This window comes from Carassius gibelio, chromosome A2 (genome assembly GCF_023724105.1).
Source record: "Carassius gibelio isolate Cgi1373 ecotype wild population from Czech Republic chromosome A2, carGib1.2-hapl.c, whole genome shotgun sequence".
Lineage (NCBI taxonomy): Eukaryota > Metazoa > Chordata > Actinopteri > Cypriniformes > Cyprinidae > Carassius > Carassius gibelio.
Genome location: NC_068372.1, coordinates 23,179,663 through 23,202,648, shown reverse-complemented (window position 1 = coordinate 23,202,648; position 22,986 = coordinate 23,179,663). Strand labels below are relative to the sequence as shown.

The 22,986-nt window shown below is 37.1% G+C and overlaps 1 protein-coding gene across 2 annotated transcripts in view; it reads right to left on the bottom strand.

Annotated features, from left to right (window-relative positions):
- Positions 1-22,986, bottom strand: part of LOC127933456 (uncharacterized) — a 166,759-nt gene that overhangs the window by 68,644 nt on the left and 75,129 nt on the right. For both annotated transcript variants that reach the window (XM_052530475.1, XM_052530482.1), the window contains exon 2: positions 1,050-2,767. In XM_052530475.1, the coding sequence (XP_052386435.1) occupies positions 1,050-2,513 (1,464 nt within the window). In that variant the 5' untranslated portion in view covers positions 2,514-2,767. The remainder of the gene's footprint in view (positions 1-1,049; positions 2,768-22,986) is intronic.

Here is a 22,986-nt window from a genome sequence, read left to right as displayed (position 1 = left end):
CAGCTTGTGTTATTTCTTAATTTTATACATTAACAATTATCCTAAAGATTGGGTAGTTATGTCAAAAATTTGACTGGTACTGTAAGTCATGGGCACAGTCCCATACACTGAACCTTCAAACGAGGTCAGCAATGGAGTACTACTCACAGAAGAGAGGTAATGTTATTACCTCCACCACCAGGCTCTTGATTTTCTGATGAGAAGAGCAATTGTTCATCACAGCACATACTGTAGCTTTAACAGAGCAGAATCGGCGACTGATTAAGTGGCTGATTGAAACATTATTCTGTGACCTGCAGAGCTCGGCTTCTTCAGGATTCAAACAGACAAAGACAGCAAGAAAAAAAGACTGGGATAATGTGACATTGCCATTAAGATCAGTGATGTGATAAACATCCAGGCACAATGCTCTGTGGGATATGTCTTTCGATCTCAGTGTGAGCTTTTTTTCTCCAGTTCACTGTGTTGAGGGTCATATTTGTTAGTGATCTTTGATTTTACTCTTAATCTCAGCTCATTATTCAATTAGAAAAAGTGATTATTTAGATAAATGCAAATGTAAATCAATATCAGTTAAGTTGATAGTAATGAGTTATGTGTTAAACAGATAGTTCATCCAAAAAATGAGAAGTCATCATCAAATCAAAATGTTTTTGTCCATACAGTGAAATTCAATAGGGTCTGTTGGTTGGTGTCAGTAAGATTTTTTTTTTTAAACAAATAAAAAAAAAAAATTTCCAGCAAAGCGTTAAATTGATAAAACAGTGATTTTTAATGTTTAAAAAGATTTCAATTTCAAATAATTGCTGCTCATTTTAACTTTAAGTCATCAAAAAATCCTGAAATAATTTGCCATGGTTTACACAAATATATCGAGCAGCACAACAGTTTTCAACATTTACAATAAGATATGTTTTTGAGCACCAAATCAGCATTTTTAGAATTATTTATGCAGGATCATGTGAGTAATTTCTGCTGAAAACTCAACTTTGCCATCATTTTAATTTGATTTTTGTGATCTTTTAAATAGAATGATAAGGGGTTCTTACCCTTCCAATGAGCACTGGTTCTGGACCAGCATACTCCTCAATGACAAAGAACTGGTTCCAGATCCAGCTTCGTCGGCTTCTAGATCGTGAGATTTTCCCTTTTTGTTGATTCCGCTCCTCTTCTTCATCCTCATCCATTTCCTGGAAAACAAGGCCTTGTCCTTCTCTGCCATGGTGTGAGTCCACAGTCATTTCTCTGCTCTTATCCACCTCCTTCCTTCCCCAATGTGGATCCGGTGGGAGTTTTAGGATGTGACTGCTGTCAAAGGGTTCTGAAATTTTAATCAATGGATTCTGAGTGACACCGAATGGCGTATGAACACTCTGATCTGATTCCATTTTAATGTCAAGACTCCTCTCAGTCAGTGAGCTGAAAGCATCAGGCTGATGTCCCGAGCCAATCTGAGATGTAGAGTGTGATATGCCCATATCGCTCTGACCAGCAAAGGGATTTGTGTCCGTGACGGGCATGATCTCACTTTGGGGAGTCGATGCTAAGTGAGTATTGAAGTGTTTGTACTTCCATGAAGCAGAGCCCGGTGGACCTCTCACCTCCATTTTTCTGTCCCCCTCACCTAGATCCATATTTAATCCACTAAATTGTTTAAAAAGAGTGTGAACAGTCTGATCTGGATTAAGGCTGATATTTGTAGAAGTACTTGAATGTAGCTCAGCAGTCTGGTTATCAGAGTTATAAAGTTCAGGAGTGCCTGTCCTGTCTTGTTTTTTCATTTTAAATGCCTCCACCTGAATGCGATCCATGTTGATCAAATCCCTTTTCCTGCTGTGACTCATTTTACCTGGAATATTTAGACCTGGGACACTCTGAAGCTGGGAATTCACAATCCGTACAAGGTTTTCTTTAGAGATCAGTTTTAATAAGCTTCCAGTCAGGTTCAATTTATGAGGCGAATCTGGAGTGACTACTTTTGTACCCGCTGTTGTGTGAACAGCAGAATTTGAAATTGCTCTGGATCTTGAAGGGATTTTGAATCTGGTTCTGTTGAAGTGTATGCTAGAAGATGTCCTGTGGTGCATCGGGATCCATTTGTCAACTCCTTCACCTTTCTTTGTGTTATTTCTACCCCTTTTAAACTCTAAAATATCTCTAGTGTCATCAGTTGGTGCTTGTACCTTTAAATCCGCTTGATCGGAGTCTTCGTTTATTTGCACAGGAGGTTTGGCATTAAACCCAACAAAATTTTCCATGGTGAAGACAGGAGAAGCTCCATGGCTCTGGTGAGCTGTTATCTGCTCTTCAACTTCCTCGGGAACAATCAGTTCTTTGAGTCTTGTCATTGTATTTCCATTCCTCTCCGAACTTGTATCCCATTGGTCAGTTGCTCCATTTCCTGTATGCTGGGCATGAATTGAGCTCACTCCCCTTCTCTGAACAATCTTAGTGACACAACCACCTCCAACAAAACAGAGGGACACCAACAGGAGCAGCCTCCTGTAAATCATGTCGTCCGATTGTTATGTATTAATTTAAAAAACAACTGATGAAAAGATGTGTTTGCTTAGTTGTCTTCATTCTTTCGTTCTTCTGTTCTCACTCTTCTCCACTTATTCCTCCATTACACCGTCTTCATCCAGTTGAAGTCACTTGTGTACACGTTATGTATCTCTCTCTCTCTCTCTCTCTCTGTCTAGCAAAGCTTCTGTGTTTTGGTGCTGGTGAAACGTTTTACTCAGTTTCCCACAGAGGGTTGTATGCCCTAAGAGAAAAGATAAAGATAATTAAGTTAAAACTTTAATCATTGCAGTATGTTAATTAAAAGTGGAACGACAAGGCAAGGTAGCAGAACACACAGCCAGGCAGATTCATTAACGTATGAGTAATCGCAAGACAGCAACATCAGCAGCATCATTAGAATTCAATGTGAGCCAAGGTGGCTGATATTTTCTAGTACTATCAGATGTCGCAAATATCATCAGAAGGCTTATAGGAAAAACGTGTTATGGCATTTAACTTGTGCTCATAGACAAAGCCCTGGTGGGTAGCGTGCACAGTCACACTTTGGATCCAGATCATGTGTTGTTTCCTGTCTTACATTTCCAGTGTTCCTGTAGCTCAACTGGTAGAGCACTGTGATATCAAGTGCAAGGTTGGGGGTTAGATTCCCCAGGAACAGTTAAAAATTGATAGCCTGAATGCACTGTAAGTCGCTTTGTATAAAAGCGTATGCTGAATGCATAAATGCAATTTTAATTTATATTTGACTCTCCTGTTCAATAAAAGTCAAAGGACTATTTAAAAAGGTACAGTTAAGGGGCTGTTTACATACTGTAATTCGATAATATTTTTTTTTAAATTTAAAAAAAAAAAAAAGTGAAATAAAAAAGTGAAAAAAAAAAGTGAAAAAAAAAAAAGTGAAAAGTGAAGTGACATTCAGCCAAGTATGGTGACCCATACTCAGAATTTGTGCTCTGCATTTAACCCATCCGAAATGCACACACACAGAGCAGTGAACACACACACACACACTGTGAGCACACATCCGGAGCAGTGGGCAGCCATTTATGCTGCGGCGCCCGGGGAGCAGTTGGGGGTTCGATGCCTTGCTCAAGGGCACCTAAGTCGTGGTATTGAAGGTGGAGAGAGAGCTGTTCATGCACTACCCCCACCCACAATTCCATCCAGCCCGAGACTAGAACTCACAACCCTTCGATCGGGAGTCCAACCCTCTAACCATTAGGCCACGACTTCCTAATGGAATTCCTAATTAAATTGTATAAATTAACATTAGCTGATGTATTTAAAAAATGAATTGCTATATATTTATCAATAAACATTAACCAAACTAAATAAAATTTGTTATAAATAAAATAAATAAAATCTTGGAAAGCCTGAATTTATGAGGCCATTTAAAAAGTGTGATTTCTAAACCTGGGGAATTAATAAAAACTGTTGTAATAAACACATTTTTCTAGTTACAGTCAAGCTCTAAAATGTTTTTAACCCTGGAAAAAAATTGATAGATTTAATTATTTTAATAATTTAATTTAATTTATTACAAAAATCTTGTACTACCACTCAAGGTTCTGTATATAATAATACTTGAAAGTTTTATAATGAGCAATTTTTTCATTACAGTGAAAGTACCTTCAATTATTGTCTTTGACAATGGGAGGCCTTGAAGTCTAAAAAACTAGTGATTTATTTTATAGAATTTTTGAGGCAACCTATGTACCTTTTATTACAATTAGCTGTAATGGTTTTTAAAGTGTAACACCTCTTAACCTCCCTTCTGTGTCAACACTTCAAGGTATACTTCAATAGTTCTAGTTCAAGTGTTTGTTTGTTCTTTGAGAAAACAAGACAAATATCCTTTAATATTAATTCAAGCATGTGCTAACTGAGAACTGAAGGGGAAAAAACACCAACCATTTAAGTATTTTATTTTGCTGAAATGAATGATAGACTTTTCAAGCATTCAAGCATGCCATCTACTTCTCTAATAGAAGCTCCTTCCAGGTTGGTGATGCATCATTTCACAGGCTGATTTTTGCAATTACCTGGAAATGAAGCTGTTTCTACCACAAAACATTAGGATCTGCGCAATTTTACAGTTTAAGTGTGATGTTGACTGAGGCTGTCTGATTTCTGTAGACATGAACAATGAAGCACTGCAGTGTGAGTTCTGTTTATGAAGAGTAATGAACAGTTAAGCTGAATGATGTTAATGGCAAAACTGCATAACACTGCATGATGGGTTATGCATGTGAACAAAGATGCCCTGTGGGACATATAATTGCAAAACAAAGAATTGTGGACTACAGAACTAATTTGACTCAAGAGCAGAGTGTTAACAGTTAGAGCCCTGGAAATTGCATAAAGCCAGCCAATCAGACCATAACTGGTGATTTTAACCATTTTTATGTGCAGTGTGCTTTAGACATTCAGTGAATAAACATTATTGTGGATTTATTGTAATTGCTGAAGAATGCACTAGGGATTCTACACTACATTTAACTTTTGGTTAAACACTAGTTTAAGGTCAGTTCTAATATTATTAACACTCATTTTGAAAAGGGGATTACCACTGATTTGGCAAGTTAAAATAATTGGGCCAAAATTATATTTTGTGATGCCAGAATGTCATGGTGAGATGTTTGGCAACAGACAACCAACTATGAACAGCTTCAGTACTTGTCATATTAAATATTCATGTGCTTTGTACATCACTGTTTGTCTGAAGCAAACTGAAAATGAAACGTGAAAAGTGAAATGAAAATTCGCACTATTTTCTAAATGCATATCAATGATCTTACTGTGAATGACTCATTCATGCATTGTATTCCATATGCAGGGCTTCTCTAATCAGTCTGCTTAAACCCCGCCCCTCTCTTACAATAAGCTGCAAGCTTGCATTCAAATCTGCCAACCAATCTTTTTCTTTCTTTCTTTCTTTTTTAATAATATGTTTCACTTGAATTTACATCCTAATTTGGAAAAAATACAGTCAGTGCTTCTGTTTCATCACAAATGTTACAGGATCAATAAAGCTGTGCTATTATTTAGTATATTTTCAGTTTGACAAGAGCGATAACATGATTACATTCCCACAGACAGACAAGCAGTTATTAAAACAGGTCACATCATGTCAATCAATGTCAATCACCTCATGAATATGCAAATAAGAACTTTAACCCAGCATTAACGAACGCACAGTGTGAAATCTATGAATTTGTACCCATGAATAGAGCATGAACTGTGTGAAACATGGATAAGATAACCGAGGATTACATTAAGCAAGTGTAAGAAGCCCAGCTGTGATAATTGCTGAGTAATGCATTGAGAGTGTTATGTCCGCTGTAAATGCTGTGACATGCACGTACAGTAGCGGCGCTCTGGGTCTTGTCAACACGCCTTCTGAAGTATAACCGAATCCTGCGGATCCTCACAGGATCCCTAAACTCCTTCATTCCTTCTCCCTCCTGATTATTCACACAACCATTCATTCCTTCACAAATTTTCCTCCTGTCTCCTAAAAGCTTTTCTGTTCATGTTATATTTTCTCTATCATCACCTCCTCCCACTCACCACCTGTCTCTCTCTCTGCCTGGCCCTTTCCATTTCAAAAGCATTGTTTTAATATGTTATCCTCTAATTCTCTCTGCTTTTCTTCGGCTGCCTCCACGTCAATCATGATTGTGCTTTAACCTCTCTCACCTTCTGCGCTTTGACTCGCTTCGATCAATCAGCCAATCTCTGCAGTGACATTGGGATTGATGACTGTCTGGCACCTGCTCTGATGCTAAACTAAATGAACCTGAAGCCAAGAATCTTACTTGTGATTCTTATAGATTATATAAATATATATTTTTTGTATACAGTATACAAACTAAGCTGTTTGCTGGTGCATAGAAGTTTAGGTTCATGCAGAAATGGATTTGTTTTTGCTTAAATAACAGATGAATATGCGCCGAACAAATCATCCATGCAGATATGATTGATAGGAAACTGCTGATAGATTGTGGTGCTCTCAATTTTACAAGCTTGAAAACTACGAAGAGGCACAATTGCAGAGGCAGTGAAATCTTCTTGCCAGCAGTGACAGTTTCTTTAGATTAGATTCATTCGATAGGAACTTTTTCACACAGGCTGACTTATTATTGATGGGTTGATGGTCATAACTTGGGCACAGATTTGGATTTGAGCAGTAGAGACAAGTCTCTAGTTAATAGATCTCAGAATAGATTGTAGGAATATTTGTAGTGGCCATGACTGAACATAATGCAAGTACAATAAAAGTGTAGCGTGTCATGTTTTCATAACACACAACAGCTGTTTCTTTAAAAAAAACTTTTTTATTTAATTTTCCCATTTAAAGTCATTTTATGACATCAAACTGCCTTTTAATAAAGAGTAAAGATAAAGAAGATAGAGAACAGGAATTCTAAAATTAACTCCAATGTAATATCTGGACATTTAAAGGTAGTGGACAAATACTTAAAATGTAAAAATGAAAACCAAATTGGCCATATTTATTTTTGCTTATGTACATTCCGTTTTGACTCCATTCTGTTATGTAACACTCACTTTTTCCCAAATATTCTAAGCCTCATTCAAATATTTTTCCCTCAGAAATGAGTCACATTAAGAAGGTGAAATAGGTTGCAAATTGCAATTTATGCTGAAAATACTGTAAACAAAAAAAGTGTTATTTTGATTTTCTGTAACTTAAATTTGTAACACATAAACAAGGAAACTGGTTGTAACTGTTAGATATAACCAGTTATAACCTACATTTGGGAAACATCCATAAAAATGAAATAATTAGGGACTTCTCAGTATATTTTCGCAAGTACATTTGTACAGTTTGTGTACAGTCAGATAAAACCAAAACTACTTCATTGGTTCATGATCTAAATTAGTTCCAGACATCAAACAAATAAACTTAGAATTTAGTAATATAATAGTATGTGGGATAGAATATGCAGTCTAACACTTCAAAGATCCAGGTTGCTAACACAAAGGTCACTGGTTTATTTCCAGGAAGGAGTGTCCCACTGGAGAGGTTCTGTGACAGCACTCTTGCTCTACCGATGTTGTGCTCCTGAGTGAGATACTTAACCTCGCTCTGCCCCTGACTGAGGCTCTTAACACCAGCTTGTTTAAGTGCCTCTGCTCCAGGCAGACTGTTCCTGCAATTAAAGTGTTACTTTAAACAAAGTATCTGCAAAATGACAAGTAATGCTGGATACATTTAAATGCTTCAGCCCCCAAAACATGCACACAGAGAATAACAAGTGGCACAAATAATCTTTGCGTATTTCACTTGCCCTGTTTACTAACCCATCTAGTATACAAATGTATGTACAGATCGCGACATTGTGGGGAAAAATATCCCATTTGTGATTCAAAATTCTGCCCTGAATTAACCTGCATAGTGCATGTACAAGTAACAGATCTTACTTCAGCAGAAAAAAAGTTATCCATTGCAATACTTTGCAGAATATTTGGTTTTTCATTAGGTTTTTTGATGCAGCTCTGCCTACGCTCTACTGATAGAGCAAAGTGACAAAAAAAGAGGAATTTCTTAAGGCTACAAAAAGCTAAGCTAAGATCCCTTTCTATGGCAGAAATCAATAAAGCTGTTGCCAACAAGACGAATGAAGAAGAATTAAGCAGTAAGGTAAGCAAAGTCAGCAAACTAATAGTTGTGCTTAACGTTAATCACACTTTGCATTAAAAGTAGATGGGACCTAAACAAGAAGAATTCTGGTTGTGATGTCCTGGAGATCAATTTTTAACAGTGTATTAAAGTCATGTTCGGAAAAATCATTTCTATGTGTTGAACATACATGAATTTAATAACAAAGTCCTAAGTACAAGTATGAATTCTAGAAAACCTTTTATGCTGAAAAGTTAAATTGCCATCTTGTTTCGACCGAATTTATTTGAACACACCTGACACTGTAATTACAGACTTCCCTGGAAGACCTGAATGTACAATACGCTTAATTATTTAAAAATAGAGTATTTCTTCAGTTCAAAACTGAAATGTAAACTATTATACTTACTTGCTTATAAACTTCATTATTTAAACAACAATTCAATAGCATGGTGAGTGGCAATTCAACATAAAACTAAATCCACCCAGTGATTTGAAATAGCTATCATTCTTGTCAACCAATTCAAGTGCTAAAAAGAACTTGAGGTATATGTGTTATATAAAAACCATAGGAGCATTTTCATTTGCATACAAGGATTTAGGGTTCTGATCAACCCTGCTGTTTTAATAAACTATTTAAACTATTTTTCCGTACCTGACGCAGGAACACATTTATTTTAATGCTTTCCAGTTAATTCATTATGTTAGTGTGATTAATCATAAAGAAAGCAATGTGAGAAAAAAATGCAATTAATCATGCCCCTTGACCTGTATGTAAATTTCATAATAAAAATTTCCATTAGAGCCATTCATGCTTAAAGTATGAATTTTGCTAAAACAGACAAACTGCAACACCAAACCATATTTACAGAAAGTGGACAGGATAATATAATATAATATAATATAATATAATATAATATAATATAATATAATATAATATAATATAATATAATATAATATAATATAAAAACAATAAGCATCAATAAATGTAATGACATGACAAAATTGCTGCTATCTTTGGAACAAATATGCTTACACTGAATCAATTCTTTCTGCAATCTATTTCACAGTGATAGGGACACGTAATGATGCCTATGCTTATGCCCATCTAATAATAGTTCATGCGAGGGGTGTAAAATGCAGGTGGTTGGACTGCTCTATTGTCCTGGGCACCAGGGTAACAGCTGAGAGCATAGAGTAAACCAGCGTATCGACATTGTCACATCTGTGCTGGGAGTGTACCCTTGCTCAACATGAACAGCATATGTGAGTGAGAGACTGAGCACAATGTCCCTGTCACTATGTGGTCTCTCTGATGCTGTTAGGGGAATCAATGTAGGGTAAAAGTGTATGGCGGAAGCTGTCGGGAGCAGTCGCTCCTTAAGCTTGAGAGTGTGTGTGTGTGTGTGTGTGTGTGTTGAACAGCAGAAAGAGACAGCATCTGATCTTTTTCAGACTTGCCTTTCACTCCATGCGACATGCATCCATACACCCCACGGACAATCAGAGTATCTCACTGAACTGATTAATTGGGGTCATAAATATTTTTAATTAATTTTTCTTCTCCCCAGGGCTTCGAAATCTCTTGGTTCGTTAGTATTGGAGGCAGATCTTTCCCATCGATCGCCGGAACCCATGGTGCAGTGAAGGCTGTCACCAACTTAACGAGACTGAAAATTTTAATTACAATTCTGTTCCGTACTCCTTACTCGCCATTTATTTCTCACTCTAGATATAACACCTACCCACAAAACACTGTTCTCAGTCAGAAAGCCAGAAACACATTCATGCAGACAACGTGCTACATAAACACTGCATTTTAAAGCCTAGTGCGCTCTAGGAGTGTAAGACACAAGCACGAATTCAACGTCAAAGCTGTTCCAAAAACTAGGCAACTTCATTACACTTCTAGCAGCATCAAGTATATCTTTCTCAAGTAAGACAATCCCAGTATGCACTATGACAAGTTCAGTGGAAAAAAAATTAATGAGTAAAAAAAATAAACAAATAATAATAACAAATAATTCAGTAAAAAAAAAAAATAGATCTCTATAAAAATCTATAAAAACTAAAATTACTTGATATAGCACAAATGATAATTATGAAATTATGAAAAAATAATTAAATTATTATTAAATAATTAAATTATTAGTGCTTTTAAATATGAACTTTAAGTAGGCGTTTGCTGGCTAATATAATCTGAATGTAAAAATTTTTGGAAATGAACATGCATAAATGAAGATACAATATAAAATGAATACATCAAAATTTCTAATTACAAAAAAATATGTCTAATCACAAAATGTTTTATATACAGTAATTAATTAATACAAACAATAGACTGCGCATCACTCTAAGAAATTATTTTAATAATTACATTATTAGAAGAAATTTAAACCCAGACTAAACTACATTTTAACCAGAAAATGGTGTGTTCACTTAATGTTTATTATAGCAGATTGAATGCTGTTTGTATGATGCCCAGTTGAGTTGCTGCCTGCTTCTGAAGTTGTATTTCAGTTAATATGTAGGCAGTAAGGCAACTATCTAGGTTTGGGAAATGAGCTACTATAATGTTCTCGAAAAATCACTTACTCTTCCTAATCCACAATCCGCAGTTGATTTCAGATCAGAAGCACACTTGCACTCTAGGAAACATTATCCGCACATGGCAGTGGAAAAGGAAAGAAAAAGCCTGGTATTTTTCTCTTTATTGCCCCTGTAGAAAAAAACACAGGTAAACTAATGCTGTACGGAGTCTATGGTGACTGCAGGTGCTCCCTGCTGCCAGACCTTCAGCAGCACAGAAGTACAAAAACGACTTTAAGAGAGTCAGTCTTCCCTCCCTCACAAAAGTGTGAAACAAGAGATCTGAGAGCCACAGCAATGGGGGAAAACTGTCAAAGCGCAGAGAGATAATGCACGAGGCATTCTGTTTGCAAAGGGGGATCTATCTACATCTAAATGGATCAAATCCATCGTCCTACAACTGTATTTTACCTGAGGTGAAATTACTAATCTGCTGATCACTATGATATGACTACACCAGCATGGGGTGTCGATGGGGAGCCGGTGTTTTTTAAAATACTGCCTCTCCCAGGACCCTCAAGAAACACGCTGGAATGGGTGAAAAACAACACGATCGTAGACTGAAAAGGACAGAGGGAGCATAATCAGATGATTTTCACGTTCTGATAAGTGCCAAGGATAAGCCAATTTCAGGGTGGTTCCCATCTGGAGGATTAATATAAAAGGATCATTTTAACACAAAAGACAAAAAGGGGCTTAAAGCCTCACAGGGCCTTGGCACGCTGAGAGTGCCTCCGCCGGGACAAGTGTTGGAGAGGAAATGAAAACTCAGCAATCGGCAGATGAAACGGGACAAGAGCGAGAGAGATAAACAATCTCCGAGCCCTCTGTTACAAAACAGCTTATAAGAGTCCATCAATCTGCCTCCTACACCACAAGCCAACTGGAGAAATCTTGCCATCGGTAATCTGATTATGGCTGATGGTTCTTGGGCGCTAAAAGTACAGTGGGAAATTGGTGAACATGGCCCCCCTCTGACCCCACTGTCATAAGCACCTCATTAATAACATAATCAGTATTCACACACATTACTGTGCTTTTAATAATTTATAGGTGGCTACAAGAGATACAATGGGGTTAGCAAACAGCAAGAGATAAGATAAGAAACCTTTTGGTATTTGAGGTGTTTGCAGTCTAAAATTAACCTTTTGCCAATGGCATGACATATATGCACAACTGATCAAAAGTTTGGAATAATTAAATGTGAAATAATAGTACAATTTATTATGTTTTTTATTATTATTTAAAATGTAATTTATTCACGTGATTCATGAATTTTCAGCAGCTATTACTCCAGTGTAACATATATATGTAAAATATGCCTATTAATGGGACAAAAAAACAAAAACAGATTTTGCATTGTTTGTATTATAAAAGTGTCAACATGCAATGAGCCTTCAGCTCACTTCCATAAACCTCTAAACTCTCACTTAATAAATGCGCTAAAGACCCAAAACCATCTAAATTAATTTTCTTTTTAGCAAAGCATAAAAATTTAAATAAAATCTTCCAACAAGTGCAACACTTTCATATCCGTTAACATCTCCAAAAGTGAACTGTTATGAAAAAGCTGTTAGAAGATGTGTGAGCCACAGTATCTGCTTTAATAACCATTTTTATGTCACTGATTTCAATTTATCATCACTAACATTGAGATTTAACCAAGTTTTATGTTGCAGTTCCAGTAAACCGGCAAATAATTGCTTTATTTACTCACCGCGATCTGTTTCCATTCAACTCTGTGTTTGTCTTATGATTTAATGATTCTAACCACGTCGTTTGGGAAAGACAGTGAGGAGGGTTACAATTTTATTTTTACACTGCACTATACACTGGAAAACGAACTTTCAAGTTGTCTAGTTAGATCCCATAATGATAACTTCTGCTCATTCATCAGTTTAGCAACTCATGTATGCCAGTGTTTCACCGACAGAAAATTGCCAAAGAAGATTTACTGGTGAGTCAGAAAGTGCGGAAACATTTGCTGAAATTACACCTGATGCCCATCAAGAGTCTTTCTTCTTCTTCTGCCTCAGTGGCTCTTGACATCAAAAAGCTATCTGATCCCTTCAGAACAGCCCCTGACATTTCACCGAATGGCCTTTGCAATCTTTGCCTCTCTCCACTCAGCAAAAGCTCTATATATGTGTATGTTTGTGTGGTTTCACTACATTTACACAAAGTTAATAAGACAAGTATTTACATGATATGGTGGTTGATTAAGAAATCAACATTAACTGACAAAAGCCACAAATGAAGACGATTCAAAGACTTCATATTACTGACACATATATGAAAGAGGAATTCATACTAATTAGCAACCAAATCCCCAAAACAATAGGTATGAAGTGCCACATGAATGGAAAAGATGGAATAGATGAAATGGAATAGATGAAAAATGGCTTTAGAAGAAGAAGAACACAGCTTAAACCAGTTTAAAATGGCTTGGTTTCATCTGGTCTTTAGCTAGTCTAGCTGGACTGAAAAAAATACTAAAACCCTTGTAAAATCATCCTATATCCTATAATCATCTGAGCAGCTTGGAGACCAATTAAGACTAGCAAACCAACTGAGGCTTGTTTAAGATGTTTTTAGGGCTCTTTAAACCTTTGAACGGCCTTTGTGAATCGCTCTGGTGTTATTTATTAGTTTATTTATTATTCTCAATTAATTAACATGTTAAATTGACAAAGCAATTTAAATATGAAAGGCTGTGATGAAGAAATTGTAAAATTTCAAACACTACAATCCATAAGAAAAAGACAATGTCTTTGTCATAAAGCCTGAAAGAGAATAATGACCCTTAATAGCTCATTTCACTAATTACTTCTCGTTTGTCATTAAGCTGATAGTTTCATCCAGAGCAATTTACAATACGCTTATTATGGAAGGCCCCCTGTGGCGTAACTTGGGGTAAAGTGTCTTGCTCAAGGCCACGATCCATTGATCAATCCTTATGAGGTCTGAACCTACAGATTTGTGATTAGCAGCCACAATATTTTACCTCAAGCCTTTCTAAAACAACAACAAACACTTCCATTGTTGCCTATAGTTTTAATCTAGTCTCTGAACATCTATGAAAAGAGTAAAAAGGCAGCAGTACAGTAGCTCCACAGGGTACATCTTCTAGATGAATGACGATAAAGTGAACTTCTTCACCAAACACAGATCGATTGGCTTTGTTCAAGCCTTTAGTTGAATAGCCCTGCTATCAACGCTCAGAACAGACATCTTACGTGAATCCAAATACATCCGAATCACACGCTTTCTTACTGTATCACAACTTACTTGTGAAGGCTTCTGTAGCCTGGAGCAGTTTTTCTCTGTGTCATTAGAACCATACCTTTGCTTTGTTCTAGGCTTCAGGGATTCGCTGTGGCTGGGGGTATTGATCAAGCTAACAAGCTCAAAGCAGTGCTAGCTAAATGCTAGTGTTGTAGGGTGCTAAAAAAAATGTAGGACTTCAAGTTTGTTTTGTGGTTTTGTGAGATGCCTGAGGCACTTTTGTGACTATATCGCTAACCCATCTTAGCCCCACAAACCCCCAGCTCCTGTGTGGCAGGTTAGATGACTATATTAGGCTGAAGAAAGTGAAGAAGAAAGTGACTTTTTTTAGTAATGAATATGAAAAACTGTTTCTAAGCTATGCAGTGTTTGAAGTCCAAACAAATCAGTTCTGAACTCACATTTAAACAGAACAAAAAATGTTTCAGTGTTTCTTCTAATGGTTAGGGAGTCAGACTTGTAATCTGAAGGTTGCAGGTTCGAGTCTCAGGTCCGGCAGGAATTGTCAGGGGAAGATAAAAGCGCTCTCTTCCACCTTCAATACCACTTGAGAAACCCCCCAACTGCTCCCCGGGTGCCGCAGCAATATGGCTGCCCACTGCTCCGGGTGTGTGTTCACGGTGTGTGTGTGCACTTGGATGCGTTAAATGCAGAGGACAAATTCTGAGTTTGGATCACCATACTTGGCCACACGTCACATCACTCACTTCACGCAGAATCCTCTGTGTTATTTTAGTATCATTTATAGACTATTACAGAGTTACTATTATTTATATACTATTATATTACTTTTAACAATTCTGAAACAGCTTTTATTTTTATGCTTGCCGTTTCCTTTTGTCATTTTTATTCTCTAGGGTAGCATTAATGCTCTCTGAAATGGAATGTTAGCATACTCGCGCGTTGACAATCCTGCAGTGTCAGCTACAGTAGAGTGCAAGCTACTGAATATCTGCAGTGCTGTCTTCACATCAGATGTTCCAGCTAAAAGTCTGAGCCGAAATGCCTCTTTAGTTCTTTTAAAAGCTTCCATTCAACTGTCAAGTTATGCAAGATGTGGAATTTTAGAGTAATATGCTCAATAACAGAGTGCACTAAAAGTGCAGCTTCATGATGTGTCATGCTGGTGGTTGTTGATGTACATAGGCCTTTGTACCTACACAAAAGCTTACACAAGCTACGCTGTGATATATGACAAACAAAAGGATGCTAGGATTATGTTACACATTCATAAATGCACAACTGCTACAGTGGCACTCTCGGTACCCCACAAAACACTAGTTACACTATGCAGAAAAGGACTGTAGCAGCTCGACTGTAAAACTCATCTGCTTTCGCTTTTTAATCCCCCCTAGTTAGAGTCACAGCGCACCCTGCCTCATTAGCATATATCTCCCTGTACAAGTGACTTTCATTCTCTTTGGTCCTCTTGCACTTTAGCAAGCTGTTGACAGTTATTTTGTAATTCTAATGACTTTGCCCCAATCTCAAACGCATTTCCTGTTTTGTTATTTTCTGTATATGGGTCATTTTCCAAAGCTACATTCTTATCCTGTTAGGCAACGCTCCAAACTAAAAATCATTATCTTAATCAGTATTTTTGTCTTGTTTTATCTAAACATCCTTAAAACTACACTAACGCAGCTTTAGAAGCAAAATTGCATGAGGTAAGACTTGTTTTCAGAAAATATATATTTTTGCCGCTGGCAAACAGTTTTTCTTGCCCTAAGCATTAACCTCGCTGATTTATGCAAACAATTGTCAAACAGTGTAAGAAAAGGATGAATAATTCATTGGTATATTCAACTGTATATTGCCAAAAATGAAGTCTTATCTTAAGCAATTTCACTTCTCTAGTAAACTGATCTTGTTTTAAAGATGTAGACAAATAAACTGATTTTTTTTGCAATGAAAACAGCATTAATCAATTAGATTCAACTCCATGAGCATTATTTTTTTTCCCAAAGGGACAAGAGGAAACATAATAGGAAAAAAAATCTAAAAAATATTTTTGATTAATAGAGCAGCACATACAATCAATAATCCCACATTCAAGTAAAAGCTCTTTTGAGGGTAAAAGCTCTCTTGAGGATAAAAGCTCTTTTGATTTGTTTGCACAGACGTAGGTTCGTGGAATGATCTGGCTTGCTCATTGTCGCTATATTTTGAAGTATTCATTTATGTATATTGAGCCTCGGAGCATGTTTGGGCGGGCTGTGTGTTATTGCTGATGTACTTTGCGGTGAACTATGTTATGAGTCACTCTAATAGCCTGCTGGTTTTATTTGGATGCTTTTACATCTTTAGTAGTTTTATTTGGGGACAGATATAATACACTGTGCACTTGTTCTACTTGTTCTTTTTTTTTTAGGGTCGAGCTGACACCCATTTGCTTGATGTTGCACAGCACAACCCAAGTGTAGGGCTCAATAAAGTGCAGTTCTGTTTCTTTGGTTAGCGTAGTGTTTTTATTGAGTTATTTTGATGGAGATTTAAAGGCCTATATGGGAGCCATGTAGCGGGGGTTTGTGGAGGATAGGTTCATTTTTATGTCGAGCTCTGCTACACAAGTTACCCTGATATACTTTTCCACAAGCTTCTGCAACAGTAATTCAGCTCTGGGGTTTAGCGATACTACGGTGGCCTTAATTAATGCCACTTTGTGCTCGGTTGTATTTCAGCGTCGTTTTCCAGTCATCTTTGCGTCGTCTGGCTCAGCCTCAGCGAAAGGTAGTAACTCTGCTGTAGACGTCCAGACAGTGTCATCCTCCTCATCGTTTTCTCATTTCCTCCCACCCTAGAGCGACTATTTCTGACCACCCAAGGTCGTTGTCAAGAACAAAGGGCAGCGGCTGATAAGAGATATAGCGCGTCTGGCAGTCACGAGGCGGGATACATACCATGTACTGCACAACTAAGCACTCTTTGATGAGGAGATTCCCCACCTTGGGAGCACAGAGATCACGTCCTATTTTCATGAAATCCCTGTGCTTTGTTTAGCCTTCCTTCTCTTTTTCTTGTTTATAAAGCCACATCCATTACTGCGGAGAAGCTTACCCGATAATCCCACATAATGGATTGACTCTGCGGTTCCTATTGATGGTCCCCCCTTTAATTTTAATGTGTGCGCTCGCCTGCTTGGACAGGTATTCTGCAGGTTTACAGCTATAGCTTTTGGATGGGCAACATGAGAGCTTTGTTTAGGCCCCTCTTTCTCCATGCGCATTTCAATAAGGCCATTATAGTGAGTAGGGTATCTCTTCTTTTTAGTACAGCGCTGTCATTAAGAGTCTTTGGAGTCAGCTTTTCTCTACTTCTCTAGATCCATGCCTTCATCTCTTTATCACCCATATATTCCATCTCTTTCTCTCTCTCTGGGTGTTAGACATTCAAAGATCTCTCTATGGCACGCAGTAAAAGTTATCACTCCATCTCTCCTGCCCTCGCTCTATCTCTCTAATCTTCCTTAATCTTCCAGCCCAGAGTGAAGTGAGAATTAGTTTCTCACTCTCTCTCATCAATCTCTCACACCCTTCAATTCCCCTCCATCCAGCTCTGTACTTCTCTCTCCCTTGATATCTAACTTTACTCTCCCTCCCTCATTTGTACTTTTTTTCATACCTTTGTTCCTTTGGTCTCGACTCTTTCTCCACCTTTTCAGGTTATCACTCATATCAGAGATCTTTCTCTCCTTGAAACGTGCATTTTCCACTCAGACTTACATTACATTTTTCTTACTCTACCTCTTTTTGTCCTAACCTCTGCACAAAAGTTCTGAAGGAGTACAGTATGTTAATCTAATCCTGTCAATCACAATGTGAGGGCATATCAGGGTATTTCTTCAACTATGGTGTTCTTTTGAGTCCACTGGACTCATAAATAAACAAATGCCACGAACATTTGCATCTCATGTTCCATCTCATCACCTCAAAGACAAATTAAGATGATTAACATTCAGTAAACAATTTGGGTTTGACTGTACTTGACACTTTTGACTGAGAACACAGAATAAGTCGATTGAATTGAGTTGAATAATGACACTACTGTAAGTAATTATAACCAAATTTATTGTTTCCTAAATGAAGAATTTTCCAGCGTTGACAGCATTGTTTGTTTATTACCCTAAAGCTGATTTGAAACAATCTGTTTTGTATTAAGTGCTATATAAATAAACATTACTTACGTTATGGAATAAAACGGCAGACACTTCTCCTTCTAAGGGCAAATTTCACAGATAGCACCAAATGCTAGCTACTGTATGAATCCTAAATACACAAAATTAAACAATATTTTCCAAACTTTGCATATAATTTGACAAAATGAGATGCATACTTGATCTCAGGTTAGATGGAACATGAGGCACATCAGGTGGGATGCTAGATTGTTTGACTTTAGTTAAGTTATATTCAGTTGCATTAACTATGTGGTGCTAGTTATAGTACTATTCATAACCGCTGATTACTTTCCGACCTCTGATCATCGTTTGAGCTTTAACTAAGTTGTACACAGGTTACTGTAGGGGGCTAATCAAAACTACTATTTGAAGTATGTAAGCATGGGCAACCTATTAAATAATATGAGTCATAACCTCTGGCTAACGATCAAACTAGCGAGTTTGTGATATTGAGGTCCGCATAAATCAGCCAACGTGAGACATTCTGAGTGACATAGATTGATACCTAATGAACGAGGTAATATAAAGTAAAGGGTTAACTTGTATAATCAAGTGTCAGAATAAAACTGGATTGGAGAAGTTGGGTGGACCTTACACTGCTTACACTGCTTCTATATATTAGAAGACCTTTTTATCGCAACTTGAGATATAAAACCATTGTTGTATAATATAATATAATATAATATAATATAATATAATATAATATAATATAATATAATATAATATAATATAATATAATATAATATAATATAATATAATATAATATAATATCTTTTAAAATAAGCTGTTGTCTTTGGAGTAGTACAGGGAACCTGAACACCGTCTGGCACAAAACTGTACAAATTACACCAGAATTGCCACGAATTACACAGAATTGCAAATAAGGAAAATGACAAAGCTTTTGAAACAAAACCAGGCGGAAGCTGCTCTCTCCTTAATTGGAAATCTGAAAAATGTCAATGTTTCTACAAAGGAACGACAAACCGATTTTGACAAGAACTCAAATGCTGACAAAAACTCAGAAGCTCCACATCCTTTTTGCAGATGATCCAATCCGCACAATCCCAATAAAAGGGACTTCAATAAATAACATACCTGGCCTATATCCCAGGAAAGCTATCATATCGCTGTACTTCCTTCTCTCTGTACATTTTTTTTGAGTTTACCATTGTGGGCTGGATAGAAGTTACAGAGGCGACAGACAGCGACTTTGATGTGTGCAGACATTTCTTTTACAAATGCCTATGCTGAATGAATACACAATGTGCTCAGCAGCAGGTACACAGATGGAGAAAAACAGAACAAAAAGACAGAGAAAGCCATTAGATGTATAGAACAGTGCAGGAAAAAGTCAGAGAGAAAGTAAGAGAGAGAACCAAATTTAAAGATATCAAGATTGGAGCCAGAAAAGACATTAATGTGACGAGTGGGATAAAGAAGATGAAGATTAGAGGTTTGGGGATAAACAGATAAGGAGAGCAAGCACGGGGCAGCAGATGTAAAAAAAATAAAAATAAAAAGATAGAGAGATGAGACTGGCAGCTGATAAGATGTAATCCCCCCTTTTCACTGTCAATCCAAAGAAAACGGAGAGCGTTGGCAGAAGAAGAGAGAGAAAAACATGAAGCCACCTCATTTACCTTGACACTCACACGATCCTTCTATTCTCAGCTGTCTGGTGATTAAACAGAACTCGCTTCTCTTCACCCAAGAAATCGAAGAAAAACAGCAGCTATGAACTACAATCCAGAACAATTTCTCTCCTCAAGCTCCCCCATGCTGCTTGTACAGACCACAACCTTCTGTTCCCGCCGTAAAATAAAGATGTGGCGGGAATAAAATAATATGAGAAAGATATTGCACCGTATTGCATCGGGATTTGTGCAAGAATAGCGTATGCTCTCCAATTACTTGTCAGAGCGGAGCTGTAAGGATGCGAACGTGGTGAAGAAGCCGAACTGCCACTTTAAATGCTACTGAGAGTGTGGCTAAAACTGTGAGTGGTTTACATTATGCACTGTGAGGAACCCTAGCAGACGGTTTAGGGCCTCTACTGAGTACTGGAGAAGGTGTCACAGAGATCATTTCTTGGTAACTAGAAAATTTTGAGACAAATATGTAATCACAAAAATACATGTTTAAATAGCAATGGTCCTGCAGGTTGGATTCAAATATGTAGTTCAAATCCCAATTCAATGAGAACAAATTTTGTACATATTATCCTCTCAACTAAAATTTCAGCACTATTTAATTTTTGCTACAGCTTTTGGGGTATATTTTGGGTCTTTAAAATTTTTGCAGCTCCATTAATTATTTTATGTTTAACCATTTTAGTGTTAATTTAGCTGAAAAGCCTGTTTAATAGCAGGTTCCATTGTGACAAATGTAGTGTACGTTTCTCTGTTGGGGCACAAAAGGTCAGTGTGTGTCGAATTAACTGTAGATATGTTCAAAAGCTATTTCGTAGTCCAGGCTTTTAAGGTTTGTGCATAAAAATTACTTTTAAATAAACATACCCTGAGAAATATTGTCCAGAATAAAAAGTGTGACAACTAGCCCCTGTCTGATTTTATATAATCCACTAAATTAGACTCTGAGAGGTCATTATAAATGACCCCATTAGCATTAAGAACATAACTATAAGACATAATTAATCACACAGAAGATGTAACAGCAGTTTTCAGCTCATTAGGTTTGAAACAAGGTGAAAAAAATATATATAAACATATAAGGGAAAAAAAGAAAACTCTGATAACTGAAACTAATTGCAAATGCAAATAAAAAAAAAAAAATCTAGCTGGTGTAAGTAGAGAAGTCAGTATTGGGCTCATGCTGGAGATGCAGATCTGTGATCTGAGCAATTAACCTGAATTTCTCTGGTGAAATCCCCAGCTGTGCAAGCAGGGCACGCGTAAAGATGTAAACTACAAAATGTCTCCATGGCTAAGGGCATCTGCCAACAAAATATGCAAAGCACTGTAATCAAAATGAGCTAATCACTTCAGCCTAATTTACCTCAGCTACAAAAAGCTTCTCCGGAAGAAAACGAGGGGATAGAAAGAGAGGCAGTGTGGCAGAAACCAGGCAGCAGCAGAAACATCACTGAAAGATCAGAGCGTTAGTCAGAATCAAAAAGTTAAAAAGAGGGAGAATTGATTTTTTTTATTGTCATGTCATTCCAAAATCATATGATTTTCGAAATATCTCTCTATATATATATTCATATTTATATAAGCTATTGTGACGAGTCCCTCGTTACTTCCACTAAGACCGGTCAGTGGGTGTGGTTGGAAGGCTCGTCAACGGAGTTGTGTACACCTGTTCCTTCCCTATATAGTGTCAGCTCTGTTTGGTGTGGAGTGTGAACTCCCGGTTGTTGGTTTTGCTTTGGCTATTTTGAGGTTATGATTAGTTTAACTCGGTTCTGTTGGATGCTTGGAGCATTCGTTTGTTTGAAGGAATCGTGTTTTGGTTTGTTGATTTCTTATTTTATGTTCTTTATTTATATTAATAAATATCTTTGTTGCAACATACCAACCTGACTATGTCCTCCTTCCCATTTGTCACGGCTTTGAGCCGGTCGTGACAAATGTGAGGGCTCGTCCGTAAATTTAAGTGATTTGTTTGGTAAAAATATTACTCAGTTTTATTGATTTGATGATTGATTTGTTAAATTAATATTTCTGTTTGCTCTTTTGGTAATGTTTAATATTTGGTTCTACAAATTCTGGAGGATATAGTGGTTGGTTGGTTGGTTTGTTTGTTTTGTTGCTCTGCGGGAGTTCAGGTTTGGTAAGTATTGGCTACTCTTTGTATATATTTAGAGGGGAAGTTTATTATTGGATTTGCTTTTCCCTGGTTAGGCTTAGCGGGGTATCCTTAACGGGATACTCTGATCTTTTTTATTTTAGTTTATTTTTTTTGTACGGTGAAAGCAGTCAGAGCAGTTGTCTCGGGAACACATCCGTGTTTTGTGGTAGTGACTCGTTAATCGGTTGCTATTGCAAACACTGGTTTATGGTGTATAAGAACCCACTGCAAGTAACTGTATGAAGATTAGGGATGAGTTTATGTAGTTTTGAAGTTTAGTTAGAGGGAATTGCTTATCCAAATTCTAGCCCTCAAATATGTTTGGAAAAATTAAGTAGCCAATTTGTTGTTTGACCATGGCCTCAAAAATTGGGGAGTTTATTAGTGCTCCATCTGAAAGTTTGTTGAATAATTTAACTAAGGATCAATTGGTGGAACTTGCAGGTCACTATGAAATTAACTTGGTAAGCCAAGATAAACGTTTAAAAGATAACATTAAATTATTGATAAAAACGGAACTAATTGAACGTGGAATTTTAGACCCTCAGTCTCCAGAAGATGCTTCAGATTTTGTTGATGCGTCTACAATGTCTCATTTAACGTTTGAGCAACAAAAACAACTCTTGTTAATTCAGAATGAGATGAAAGGGAAGATGTTAGAAGCTCAAAATCGCGTGGAGATGTCTAAAATTCAATTACAACAACAGCAACTTGATCTTGAACGTTTTCGTTTAGATCTGATAAGAGAAGGAAAACTTGGGGTAATGGGAGGTGTAGACCGTGACTCGACTTCGTGTAAATTTGATGTAGTGACTAATATGAGATTGATCCCTAGGTTTGACGAGAAAGATGTCGAACGCTTCTTTTTGTTGTTTGAGCGTGTGGCAGATGCAAGAAAGTGGCCTGATGAGGACCGTACACTTATGTTGCAGTCTGTTTTTACAGGCAAAGCTCAAGA